The sequence below is a fragment of the Oenanthe melanoleuca genome, chromosome 4, assembly GCF_029582105.1.
Source record: "Oenanthe melanoleuca isolate GR-GAL-2019-014 chromosome 4, OMel1.0, whole genome shotgun sequence".
Taxonomy (NCBI): Eukaryota; Metazoa; Chordata; class Aves; order Passeriformes; family Muscicapidae; genus Oenanthe; species Oenanthe melanoleuca.
Window position 1 is genome coordinate 9,226,695 of NC_079337.1, and position 14,079 is coordinate 9,240,773.

Genomic DNA, 14,079 nt, shown 5'->3' on the forward strand with positions numbered 1-14,079 from the left:
GGCAACTGCAACATCTGCCATGATGAGGGGGAAAAAAGGAATCTAATTATACACTTCTATAGACACCAATAAAAGCTGAGGCTGGAGCATTTGCCAGCAAGCACTGATAGACCTGTACAGCTAACCTCAATTTTCAACTTTACCTCTAACAGTTTGGGATATTCGAGGTTTTTTGGCAGACTTCCCAAAAAATATTTAAAAAAAAAATTAAAAGAGGGGGAAATTATATATTATTTCTATGTAAAATGCCTAAAACACACATATGAATTAGTGCAATTATCTACATTCTGATACAGAGGCCATGTGAAAAGTTTGGAACAGGCTCAGCTCCTATTTGGGCTACATATTGATAGAAGAGTTTGATATCTTTGCACAGTGCAATTTAACCCTTCCTGCTACCATTATATTTAAGTTTACCATTAGGAGAAGAACTAATAGATACATGTAAAGCAATATATGAATATAGAGTCTTTTTTGCAATGATAAGCATGGTGATAGGATTTTTCTTCATGTCAAGAAACAATAAATATGGAGCTAACAACTTTCACTTCAAAAAAAAAAAAAAGTTTTAAAGACAGCCCATGACAGGGTGATCTTTAACATCCTTTCCAATCTAAACCACTCTATGAGTCTATGAAATGTATAGTGCAATAAATACCTTTGAGATGTCTGCTCTTTTTCAGATGCTTTTCCTGGATGTACAGTTAAATTAACTGAGTTGAGAAAAAGTTTATGGAAGACTGACAAATTGAGATCTGCATATCCAGTATTGGACCTAAGTTTTTCTCCTTGTGAATTTAAGGGATTTCCAAGTTTGAAAAGAACAGGAAGGTTTTGCTTCAGAAAGCTGTGGCATCTGACTCCACACAAGCACCTTTCTCTCTAATGAGACATTGAAATGCTTGGACATTTTGTTTGTTTGGTTGATTGTGTTAAAAAGAGAAAAACCATAATAAAGGCAACTAAAAATGAAAGCAGTATATTGTAGAACAGAAAGTTTGTTTGAACAGGTGATTTTGAGGGGAATTTTGTGCCCAGCACATGTGTTTTTCCTATAAACAATAAAGCAAGAACAAGGAATTTTTAAAATATTGCTGTGTCCAGCAGTTGCATTTTAACTCTCATTTGATCTACATCTCCTCTGCACTATCATTCCTTTTTCACTGAAGAGGCACAGAGAGGAAATGGTGGGGAGCAGGATGGCTGTAGCCCCTCTATGAGAAATATTTTTTGGCATCTGGTAGAGAAGCAATAGCATTTGCCACTGCCCAATCCTGGTTGCATTCATCTCAGTCAACCTTTTAATAATAGGCTTAAGAGGCATCAATAGAGATTCAGATGGGGAGGAAAAAAAAAAAAGAGGAACGAGAAGTATCCTTGTGACAAGGATAGAAAAAAACTGGGCTACAATACCAGTGAGGGTTTAACATACTCCCACACTGGAGACCAGTTTATCTCTAAGAAATTGTTTAGATAACACTAATTGTGTTTGAGATCAGGGGATCACCTGAAGATTTTGAAAAATTTCTCCCTCTCCTTCCTAGTACAATGAGAAATGACAAGGTAAAACAATGGAAAGTCTCAGCCCAGGACAGAGTTCAGTGCTGCATCCCACTGCCTTTCCCTGTGCAATAAAGACATTTACACAACCAATGCTGTCTCATCAGGCAAGCAAAGAAAAGGGACCAGGCATGGGTGAGATAAAAGGCATGTCACTTCTGATTAACTTAAATTTGAAATGGAAACAAATACTACTTTTTGCACCATTATATTGGATTACAAGATCTTCAGGGCTCCAAAGTGTCTGTTCAGCTCACCAACTTAATCTCACCTATCACTCTGCCTACATGCCCAATAACAAACATTCATAACAATTATCCCCACAGCAGCTGATTGTTACCATACAAGGATAACATCAGAACTTTGGGATCCCTGAGCTTAAGTGCAGCAGAAGTTCTAAGAACTCCACTGTAGAGCATATTGCAAAGAATGAAGCCTCAGTCTGACAGAGCAGTTTTTCTCAACATCATCCCATTCACCACTGAGTTTTCTACAGGAATCCCTTCTTCCAGTGAAATGCCAGCTCATCCTAACAGGAGTATCTGGCTGTGACATCCCCTCTCCATTTAGGCTGTGGTTGTTTCAGCCTAACTCCACCTCCCCTACAATGCTACTTATTTGTTCAATTATTTTGCCAAGCCCTGGCTTATCAAACAGGTTTTCACTTAAATTAAAAGTAATAAAAACATATTTCAAACTGCTCACCTATTGTGCTTGAATCACATGCAATTAACAAAATGCTTTGATGGAGTCCTCACTTAACATTCCTTCTGTCTCAGTGACCTTAATGTTTCTGAACATCTGTTTCACTCTTATCTTGCACTGAAATGTTTTAGACAGATGTAGCTGTAAAAAGTCATTGACCTCAAAATTCAAACCCCTAATTCAATCATTCCTATGAAACCTATAGTTTGTGCATAATTAAGTTAGAAAGGAATGCAGTCACATACTGATTTTTTAACACTCCCAGCAGAAAGGAAATCTTACCAAGAGAGCTCCTACAAAAAGTAACAGTAACCTGGAGACTGGAAATTTCAATGTCAATTGAACTCCTTGCCCCAAAGAAAGAAAAAGTCATCTGAACCTATTATTGTGCAAAACTGAAGGGGTCTCCTGTGGGCCTTTGATCATTTTGCATGTCTTAATACTTTTTTCCAGTCTTTTTGTTTCTGATATGTGCACTGAGCAAATTGAAAGGAACAATCTGTTACTAATTACTCAGGTCTACTCTGTACTCCCTCCCAGCACAGCTGAATTCCAGTGTGTGCCCACAAGGAGCATTCTCACCAGTGACCTGGCAGATCTGGAAACAAACCTCAGAGGCTACAAGCTCCAGAGTCCCATTCTAAACACCTTTTGTGTTTTCCCATTTCATGCATCCTCCACACCAGCCCAGGTACACTGTAAAGCCTCTGCTCTCAGGGCAGTGTCCCTCTTTCCACTGCAAATATTGGCTTTCTGTAACCCTAAAAGAACCCTTTTACACTAACTACAAAGTTAGCAAGTGTAGGACAACAAGCCAGCAACAACCATGCACCAGGCATGTATGATCTGCTCCCAAAATTCAGTTCCTGCTTTCTGAACCACAAGTGCCTCAATAAGGATTATTGCCAGGATGGAAAGAGTGGGACTAGGGAAGATGACCTCATGTTGCATGTCCACACTCAAGAGAACTACATTTCTTCATGACATCACACTTGGCATTCAATGCCTCCTAAAACCAAGGAAGAGCAGAGCACTTAAAGGTAATCATTCTTCCCCATCTCTGGCACTGCCTCAGCATCTCTTGGGGACTGAAACTGCTTCTACAAAGATAATGAAAATTTGGCCATTAATTCAAGTGGCAACAGAATCAGCCTCAGGTTTTCCCTGCCATTGATAAAGTCTGCTGTTCCTTCTGCTCCTGTGTTTGTTCACAAACACACACACCCAGGCAAAATGTCACACAGGTGCCCCTGGCATTGGATGCACAGTAATGAATGACTGACATCAAACAACAACCTGCTCAGTGAGCTGGTTTTTTTAACTTATATCATCTTTACCCTTCCATGAAATCTAAAATTGGATACTTACTGATGCCAACAGCTGTAATAAGTTTAATGGCAAGTTCTGGGATTTCACACTGCATAAAGAAAGGTTCCAGGATGTAGCGTCCAAACGCCAGTGATATCACTGCTGTGGCAGCAGGGCTAGAGTGAGAAAAAAACCAAAGTCACAACATTTATCTGCAATAATACATAGTTATTATTCTTATTGGATCATGCTGTAACTTTGCTATCAGAACTGTGACCCTTAATTTTGGTGCTTTCTTGTAGCTTTGCTGACATGCAGCATTTCTGAATGCAGCACTACTCAGTGATTCTGATTTTGACAGCAACACTTCTACCAGGGTGGCTCTTACAGTTCCATGTTGCAAAGCAGTTGTAATCAAAAGGGAAAAGTATCAACAGAAATCTTCATTCACTCACTTGAAGTGAACATATCCAGAATCAGATTACATGGACAACACCCTGCACAAAAGTCGGTGGATTTTAGGGGTCAGATGTATCTCACCCTCAGAGACACAAGCAAATGAATTTCATTCTAGCTGCAAATTCTGGTTTACTCAAATAAGTATCCAAAATCTACCCAGGTCTTTTGTTAAATTCTGAAACAGTCTAAATGGGATTTTCTAGAATAAAAAGAGAATTTGTTCCCTTTATTGACTAACAATTTCCAAGCACTGCAAGTGAAAGCAAAAATCCCATAGACAATCCCATATATACCATAGAATAACATAAAACAAAGGAATATGAAGAAAGACATCCTTCTTTATTTGGTCAGTTAGTGCTTATCACAGTAAGAGTTGAGTTCTCTAATACCCCACACAAAGTTGTGGCATTTACAAATTTGAAATGTTCATAATATCCATACAGCCTTTCTCTTTGAGAGGAGCTAATTGTTTGACAGAAACCTTAGCACTGGCACACATCAGTAGCAAATTAGCCTGTGCCTGCATGTTACTGTTCATGTTCCATTTGGGAGGACATTTTCACCCTTTTTAGGACAGCTGGTAGCACCTGTAGTTTATCACATACACACTATAGGACAAAAGTGCACATAATTCTCAAAGGACTTCTGAGTTGAACCAGACCCCATGCAAATTTCTTGTGGAAAAAAAAGAAAAAAAAGAAAAAAAAACTGCAACACCTCACTTCACAGAATTTTGATAAAATTTCAGTGGAACGGGGTAAAAGTTCTGCAGAGACGTTGTTGTTCTCCATCAAACAATAAAAGAATTTTCCACGAGGGAGTTGCACCCTGGAAACAAAACCCACTTTCTTTATGTTATGACTCAACCCAGAAGTCACACACTGTGTTGGACCAAGCTGCAGAGCAGCACAGAACAGAATAATCTTTCCCAGTAAATTTCTGCATGGACGAGCAAGGGCTGCTGCATATGCATCTCCCACACATGGGGATGTTCCTCTCACTGGCCAGAAAATGGCTTTGCAAATTTTGTCTGGATTTTCACAGGTATTTACTGACTTTATCTCAGTGCAATATTTCTAATCTAAGATCACCAGGCTTCCAGTTTTTAAGTACTGCATGCCATAAGTAGTTTTGGAGTGCCCTAGATCAAATGAAAGATCTCTGGAGCTGTCCCAGATTTTTTCCTCAGTCCCAGCTCCTTTCCCCAGAACTTGGATTTTGCCCTCCCACTTCAAGGAAAAGCCTTTCTAAAGAAGCAATCACTGCTATCTACACCAGTAAGCTTCTAAAACCATAGCTCCTAAATGACACCTCTAATAAATAGCTCTGCCTCTGACACTCCCATGTCAGGAGGAGAAGTTGCTGGCAGTGCATTCAATCAGTGGAGGCAGAAGTTCAAAGAATGGAGCAGTACTGAAAAAAAAACACACAGATGAGAGTTTTAGGGACATAGCTTAGTGGTGGACTCAGCAATGGTGAGTTAATGGTTGGACTCAGTGATTTTGGAGGTGTTTTCCAACCTTACTGATTTATGTTTTTCCTGTGTGATCAGGGGCAGGTAGGAAGTGCATGAGCAGCTTTCACTGAAGGGCAAGGATGCAGGAAGGCACCAGGTGGGGACCAGGACAGGGTCCCAGCACATGCCACAGGTGAGTCAGGCACCTGGCAGCACACCCCCATCCAGCCTTTGCTCAGCAGCCACCAAGTGAAGCCCCACAGGCAAGGCACTCACACTGCTGTCTTCACTTGTTTGAAAAGTAGTCGTTGGGGTTTTTTTAAAGGTATTTAAGTATGTATATAAAATACACACAACTTGGCTTTGGGAGAGAAGAAGGCTCACAGTTGCAGAAGCAGTGCAGTGTAAGGCAGAACTAATTGGTTTGTGGGCAGAGTAGTTAAGTGTGTCCTCCACTGTCAAGTAGTGGCTTTACAGAGATATATGAGAGCAGGAAATGTCTGTTTTGGTTGTGACCCCTCCACCAGCCTATGAGTGTGATAATCCCTGAAATTTTTCAGAAGAAAAAGCAGCCTAGCTGAGACCTGTGTGAGCAACTTCATTTGCTGAGAAGAAAAAATAAACATTCATGAGGTCTCAAGTTCTTTGATAGCAGCAGTCAATCCATTTCCTGATGCAGGAGTCAGATACAAAACTACACAGAGTTTCAGCACTGCTGCTCTGATCACTGCAAGTTACAGCATGTATGTCTTCCTCACTGTCTCTCAGATTGAGTGATTAAAGAATCCACTGATGTTCTCTCCCACACAACATGATTATTTTCTGGGTGTGGGGCAGATCACGATGACTAACAGCATTTTCACAACACTCCTGGGACACTGTCATACATAAAAAAAATAATTATTTTGTGAGGAAAGGAATTTATGATGCCTGACTTCCTGTGGGTGTTTGTGCCTGGGTTAATAAATTGCCTCTGCTGAACCAGGTGCAGATTAAGAGGGGGATTTCTAATACTGTTCCCTTTTGTTGATACTCTGATGTGAAATGATACAGCCATTCACAGCACTGTGGAAACACAGGACTCATTCCACTGCCTGATTTCCCTTCTTGGCAAAAGGTTCATACAGTTGAAACATCTGCCCTTTCATCACATTTGAAGGAAATTATGCAGTAAATTCAAAGGTTATGTTTCAGTGGGGAGGTTGTGTGGGACCATCTGACGTACAAAATTATTTCCTCTGGAAAAGACATAAGGATTTGTAGATTCATAATGACTCAGCACCGTCAGCACTTTCAAACTCAACAATCTATGCTGGGGCTTGTCAGTGTTATGTAAACACAGTTGTGATTTGAAATGAGGCTTGTGCCTCTTTTGTGACTAATCTCCTGATTGCAGAAGAGAGGGGAAGGAAGTGCTAACCAGCCTGAGGCAGGCATGGAGCATTCCCAAAGTCGTTTTGTGTAAGTGAGTTGCCTTGCTCCACGTGTATCAAAGATCTCCAAACTCAACAAAACTGTAAAAATAAAAAGAGAGGCTATACATGAGTTTTATACATCAATCCATTCACGTTATGAAAGTTTATTCTGTATGATTCAACATCTTTACATTGTAATTCTTCTGCACAACGTCAAAGGCTGCATGAGTCACAGGCTCACGCACAAGGCAATATTGGACATTCTAGGTATGTGAAGACAATGTGTCTTTATTTGCTCAGTTAGTGTTTTTTTCAAAGTAAGAGTCAAGCTCTCCAACAAAACAAAAAAATCAGGGTCCAATCTGACATCTAAAGCATACATGGTGCCCCTAACTCTGAAAACTACTGGAAAATAATTGCACTAGGATTTATTCCTGTATCCATAGATAAAAGTAATTGCTCCAGAAGGTAGTACCAAGACTGAGAAAAGGTAAAGATGACTTCTCTCTTTCACTGTACATTATTAGAGACATCAATGGACATAGTAAGCTTAGCAAAATTAAGGCAAGTAATTGCATTTTTGTGGCAGGGAGTTTTCTTATTTCCCCCATATATGCACGTGTGTCTCCTTGAACATTTCAAAGCTGATGAGCAGAACAGCATTTTTAAACTCTCTGAACCAATCATAGCAAAAGAACACAGCTAATTGATCAAAACATACTTGAATTTTTTTTGCCCAACAAACATCAGAGACTTTTCTTTATGGCTGACAAGTGCACTGCCATCAGAAAAGAAAGAGTCATGACACACTTACCGAATGATGAGTAGCTCAACCCAGACCCTCACAAATGCAGGTAATGGCCCAAAGGCCTCCAGGATATAGGTGTAGTGACCCCCAGATTTCTTAATGCATGTTCCCAGTTCAGCATAGCAGAGGGCACCTGTGGGAATTCAACAGTGCCAACATGAGAGACATCCAGAAATACCCATCAAAACATTTATACTCTAAACAACAGAGCTGCCACGGTATCCCAACTACTTTTTATATATTTTAATGCTTTTCCAGTGAATTTTGTAAGTTTTAATTCATTTAGCTAGACATACAGTAAACCAAATCATTTATCCAGTTATGTTTAAAGCCACTGGACAAGCCATTTGCAATAAGTGCTGTTACTACTTTGCTTCTGTGAAAAGTGACACCAAAACAGGGGTGTCACTCCTGCCACCCTGCTCCCCAGGCAGCCAGACCACACCACTAAATGAAAGACTTGCTTGTTATCAAAGGATGATCTACTCCTTTCAGCCTCAGAGGTGCCAGGCTCAAACTCTGAAGGTCTGAAAACTGTATTGCCTCTCCTTGGCCCCGGACAAAAACAACCAAATGGCCAAAATTTGGAAGCAGGATCTGCAGAATAACAATTGTCCTGAATAGTACTCCTAACTCCTTACATACAAAACTCAGGGGATGGCTTAGCCATGGCTTTTCAAGAGTGGTGGAGTGTTTTTGTGTACTACAAATGCAGTGAAAGGTCAGGAACCATCAGCCAGCTACAAAGACAGGGATTCACAGCTCCACAGGTGAACCACATCAAAAGTGTTCCACAAGCAACAAACACAGGCATCCCTCTTGGAGGGCTCTGAGGAGCCAGGAATAAACAGCAATAAAGTTTGTGAGCAGTGCATCACGCAGTGTTAAGATCAGCAACATACCCAAACTCATTTCAGCTCTCTTCCCCACACACCTTCACCTCACAGTGCTTTCAGATAAGAACTACAGCTGTCAAAACCACATCAGATACAAGCCCATTAAGGCTGCACCACATGATGACAAATTCTCCAGCCTTGCTCATTTGTTTTGTTTGGGGCTTTGCAAAAAATTGAAGTGGCAGCTTTTACCTGCTCTCCTTTAGCTTATCTGAAGATGTGTTTAAAGGAATCCTAATAACCACATTAAAAAAAACCTGTTCCTGCATTTTCTTTTGCCAGCCTCTTCTGCTGAGGTTTAGGATTAAATGAAAGTGTGTATTAATATGTTATAAACACAGCCTCAGCAAGACTTTACATGATCTCTACACGTGATTTAACTAAAACTGAGTCATGCAGGGACCTAAAAACAAAAATATTAAAAAAATAAAAAAATAACAACCAGAAAAACAAACTGTAAAGAGTCCGTTCTGAGAACAAGGTACTACCTTTTGCTGTGCCAAATTACACAGTTCTTCATATCTAGAGGCCTGGAAAATGACCTAAAAAATCTGTCTGATAAACAAGTGAGGTTTTTTGATTTTGTTTAGGTTTTTTGGGGGTGGTTTGATTTTGTTTGGAGTGTTGTTTTTTGGGTTTTTTTGTAGAGTTTTCTTCACAGCCAGCCAGAAGATTACTACTACTAAAGCTGCAGCCATAAATGCAGTGCTTAAGCAAATTCTGGGTTCAGTAACTCAAAAGACCAAGGTCTTTTGACAGGGTTACAAAGAGCATGTGAGGTTTTTCTTGATAGAGGAATTTTGTTGCAGGCAGAACTTCCACACTTGCTAAAGAGATTAAGCTGCACACTGTACCCATCCACTTACCATTTGACCCAAATGGGTTCTAACTTGGACTGTTTGATCTAAGTGGGTTTAGCCTGTGAAGAATATTTCTTTTAAGCTCAGGGCCAATTTACAAGGTGGCATTTGCATGTTCTGCCTATTAAGTAGACACTTACTCCCTCTTTGTCCTCTTCACCTCCTGCCAGTAAACAAGTAGTTTCCCTTTTAAATAAAGCCAATATTCATGTTAGCTCTTCAGTTTCTTTGAGATTAACTCATCAAATAGGTCAATGAACTCTCTGTCCCACGGAGGCCAGGGTGGGGTTTTCCACTCTGAATGAGGGTTTTGTGTCCAGAACAACTTAACTGGACTTCTTCAGAATTCAACACTCTTCAGGAATACAAAGAATTAGCAAAAACTCCCACAACAAGCAGGCCAGCAATAAACCTCCCAGGGCAAATTTGCTTCCATCACGCTGTGTTTTTGTAGCCCAGTCTTTCAAAGCAACACCATGAGTGAGGAAGGAAGAGAGCTGGGAAGAGGAGGTATTAGTATTATTGTCTGGCTGCCCTTCATGCCAATACAGCTGACATACAGTGGGAATTATTCCTCTCAGACCTTGCTCTAGCCTCTAGGGAAGTAGGTTGAGCTGTCTAAACACTTCAGTGTTGCTGGAGCAGCGTGCTCATCCAGTGCCAGGGGCTTTACAAGCAAACCAAAAACAAGTCTTACAGACAGAACAAAGACATACATACAGCACATTCTATAGGGGAAAATGCACAGATGGTTTTCCTGGTCCTTCAGAGAACCATTATAAAAAAATAAATAAAAAAATTTTGTTTCCAGTTTCATTGGCTGGTGCTGGGAGTGAGGGGCAAGCCTTTGCACCCTGCACAGAGCCATCGTGCAGCAGAGACCTCCTGTAGTCCCATTGGTGCTCAAGCTCTGCACTCTGACTTCCCATCCAATAGTAAAATCAGAGAAATAATCACAATAATTCAACAGCTGCCCCTCTAGACCAATTAGAAACTTTTCAGGGACTTACCAAAAAGCGAGAGGATGCCACACACTGTCCAGACAGTCAAGGACATGCCCACGCTGCCTGTGTTCTTCAGGATGCCTTTGGGAGAGATGAAGATGCCAGCTCCAATGATAGTGCCAATTATGATGGATATCCCCCTCAAAAGCGTCACTTTCTTCTTCAGCACAACTTTTCCCTCCCGGGCTGGCTGTCTGCTGTCCATAGAGGACAACTTGCCATTAGCTTGTCCCTGCAAGTAGCTTCCATTAGAGACCGTGGGCACAGCAGCTTTCCTAAACATGCTACAGTGCCACCAGCACGCTGCTGGCAAGCACAGGCAGAAAAGTTTTCAGCAGAAACTGAAGGAGTTTTTTTTCCCCCCCGCTCTGTGTAGCCAACTAGTTTGTCTGTGTTGCCTTCTCTTCCCAGCGGCTCCTGCACACAGGTAGCAGGCTCTCCGGAGTGCGAGCCCTTCCTGTGATCCAAGCCCAGCTCGGAACACCTGCGCTTTCACACTGTGGTACTGCCCTATCATTGGAAACCAGCTCAGCTTCCGCATGGACTTGTATTTAAGCTCTTGTCATACCAAGTTACTCTGGCTGAATGATGATGCAAATTCTCCAGGTTTGCATCAGCCATTTGAGAAACCGCTGGCATTACTCAGCGGTTTTTTTTTTTGTTTTTTTTTTTGCCTTTTAGTTGTTGGTTTTCTTTTCCCTTATTTTTTTTTTTTCCCTTTCTTTTAAACCGTAGGGGCATGTTGTGCAACTGACCCGGGGGTGTTGAGAAGAACAAAGCAAGCAGCTCCAGCTAAACCTCGCCAATCAATCTAAGCACAGCACCCGAGACACCCCGAGACACGCTCCCGATTTTTTAGTTTTTTCTTTTTTTTTAAAAGCAGCTCAGAGCCAGAAACAAAAGCCTGCCTAAACACAAAGCACAAGGGGGAAAGGAATCAAACAGGATACGTCATCCCTGGGTCTAATCCAATTTCATTCTCGAAAAACTCCCGACAAAAGTTGAGTTTGCGGGGGCTGAGCTCGGAGTGTCGCAGCTCAGCCTCTCTCCCAAGCCCGTGGTACTAACTCGGAAATCTCTGCAGGGACCAGGACCCACGGTAGAGGATCCATGAAGCAAAGCCCCGGTGTTGGAGACCCCGAGTCACTCAGCAGCACCCGCAGGCAGCCTAAGGAGCGGTGCCATTCCCGGGAGCAGGAATTCCCGCAGCCGGGGATGCAGCCCGCACACCTCCCCTTTGTTAAAACACGCAGCAAAGGTTTACAGCCGCCTCTCGTGTGCCACCGGAGCACAGGATCCCCGAGAACGGGAATGTCATTAATGGCATTGTGCTGCTATGGCACAGCTGCCCCGACCAGACAAACAGGTCCGCGGATGCCAAATACGTGTTCTTCACCTGCCCCTTCAGACTGAGCTATCAAAGGGTTAAAACGAGGTGCGTTCTCCTAAAACGCAGCAAAAATCAGGAGCCTTCGAGCACTTTTGACCTAATCGAGGGACAGCCTTTACAATATGTGCCGAAGGGGGGAAATTCTTCGTGGTGTCTATTGCAGCTGCTAAAAGCTTCAGATTAGATCGTTATTGCTCTTACAGGTATTGCTTAATTAGTACCTAGGTTTGGGAGTAAAAGTAAGATCACTTAAACCATTTTATGGCACTGAGCTCAGAGCACAATTGAGCTTTCAAATTTATGTGAGAAAGAAGAAATCCTGGGCTACCGACATATCAGACTTCAGTTTTTAAAGCCTCAGTTTCAGTGGGAACTCACCTGTAGTAGTTGGCACTGAGATAAAAGAAGGCATTAAAAAAGCTTATCTGGTTTAAATGCAGACAGGTAAAAAGCAAAGTGATTGTATCTTTTGACTGCATAGCAGTCAAGTAGTGCTTGTCCAGTTTTCTGAACATATCCTGCTTCTGCCTCCACCTGCTGATGTGCTCAGCAGCTGATCCCTCCCTTCCCTGCACACCTGCTGGAGACAGGACCTTCCCTGTCACCCCACAGGCCAAACCAAGACAATCTCCACAAGTAAAGCCAGGACTAGGTGGGTCATGCCAAGTTGTTTTCTCTTGATGCAGGTTCCACAATAAAATTAGGCAACTGGATCAAATCAAACCAGCAAAAAGCATTAACCAGAGAACTGAGTTGGGCTGGTGACCTGTTTTTAATTTTCAAAGGCTTTTTAATGAAGAGACACATGACATCTTCAAACATCTGATACTTTAAAGTATTCTTAATTAATGTTTACCCTTCATTTACACGGGAAGCTGGCTCCAAGATTGAGCCAAATGCTCAATAACCAGACGACCCTGAGGCAGCTCCCAGCAAGATGTCTGCAGCAACCATCCAGTACAAATGCTGGGCAGCATAATGGCTTTCAAATATCATTTGATTACTAGCCAGAAGAACACGTGTTTCCCCTTTGGGCACAGCAATTAGAGCTCTCCCACGCAGGGTAAAGGGTGCTTGCTCCTTCAGAGGTGTGGGGGATAGCATGCATGCAAAGCTTAGGACCTTGTGAAATTTATAAGGTAGGACCAGAGGAAGGCTGGATGCAGAAAAGTCCTTTTCCTAACTCCTGGCAACTTGCTAGTGATCTCATTATTTTCAGCCTTCCCAGGGAGAACATTTGTGTACACTGCTTCTCAGTGCTATCCACTAAAAACAAGAAAAATAGCAGCTTTTCTCCTTTGAGTTCCAGCATTACTTCCAATAATTAGTTCCACTCAGCAGAAGGAATACTCATTTGGTGTTGGGGGATTATTTGTTACATTCTGGGAATTTCATGAGAATCAACTGAGCCCAGTCCTGAGGAGGTCATGGAGCTGGAAGAGGGTCAAAACTGTCTGCTGACCCCACTTCCATTGCACTCCCAAAATCTCTTCTGATTATTTGTACCTCACCAGCCACTTTTACTTCAATTATTCATCACAGAGCAAGGACCACTACACGAACACAGCAGACAGTGCTCAGTGTCTTTTCAAAGAGCTTTTCTGAAAGCACAGGGTTTAACCTGTCCAACACTCAGAACAGCCCCATTCTTCCATAAAAACTCCCTCTAAAAGCAGAACAAAAAGGGATAAGGTGCAATTTTCTTTAGACTGATGAAATTATTTGAAGCAATGTTTCTAAAAAATATGTTCTGAAAATAAACCTTCAGCCTCTAAAGGCATCTGGCATTGTGCATAGCCTTTTTATTGTTTCTCTCAGGTTGTTTTTTTTCCCAATTCACAGACGTTGTCTCCTGAACAAACATTTTAGAGCATAACTGAGATCATCACTATGAAACAGTTTCCTTTTGAATCTCACCACCAGCCCTGATCAATCTATCCACTGTCTGTTCCAGACAAAAATCCTTACCAGGAAAGCCTACAAATCCCACACCTGCACCCTGCAAAGAGCTAAAGCATCAGCCAGAATATTCAGCAAGCCAGGCTGGTTGCCTGAATGCCATCAGTGGCCTCTCACAGTGTGAATGACCTTCCTGCCAGCTGCACCTCTCAGTGCCTGAGCATCACAGGGAATAACATCACCTCAGTACCTCAGGCTGAGCACACTCAGGTTTATCACACTAACAGAGTTTCTGCCAACATCTGGGCACAGCTGAGTC

At 42.0% G+C, this 14,079-nt stretch overlaps 1 protein-coding gene across 1 annotated transcript in view; it reads right to left on the reverse strand.

Moving 5' to 3' along the window:
• Nucleotides 1-10,919, reverse strand: part of SLC7A11 (solute carrier family 7 member 11) — a 56,026-nt gene extending 45,107 nt beyond the window's left edge. The window contains exons 1-3 of the mRNA XM_056489625.1: nt 10,478-10,919; nt 7,718-7,844; nt 3,634-3,749 (exon numbers count right to left, since the gene is read on the reverse strand). Coding sequence (XP_056345600.1) covers nt 3,634-3,749; nt 7,718-7,844; nt 10,478-10,754 — 520 coding nt within the window. The 5' untranslated portion in view covers nt 10,755-10,919. The remainder of the gene's footprint in view (nt 1-3,633; nt 3,750-7,717; nt 7,845-10,477) is intronic.
• Nucleotides 10,920-14,079: the final 3,160 nt, after the last annotated feature.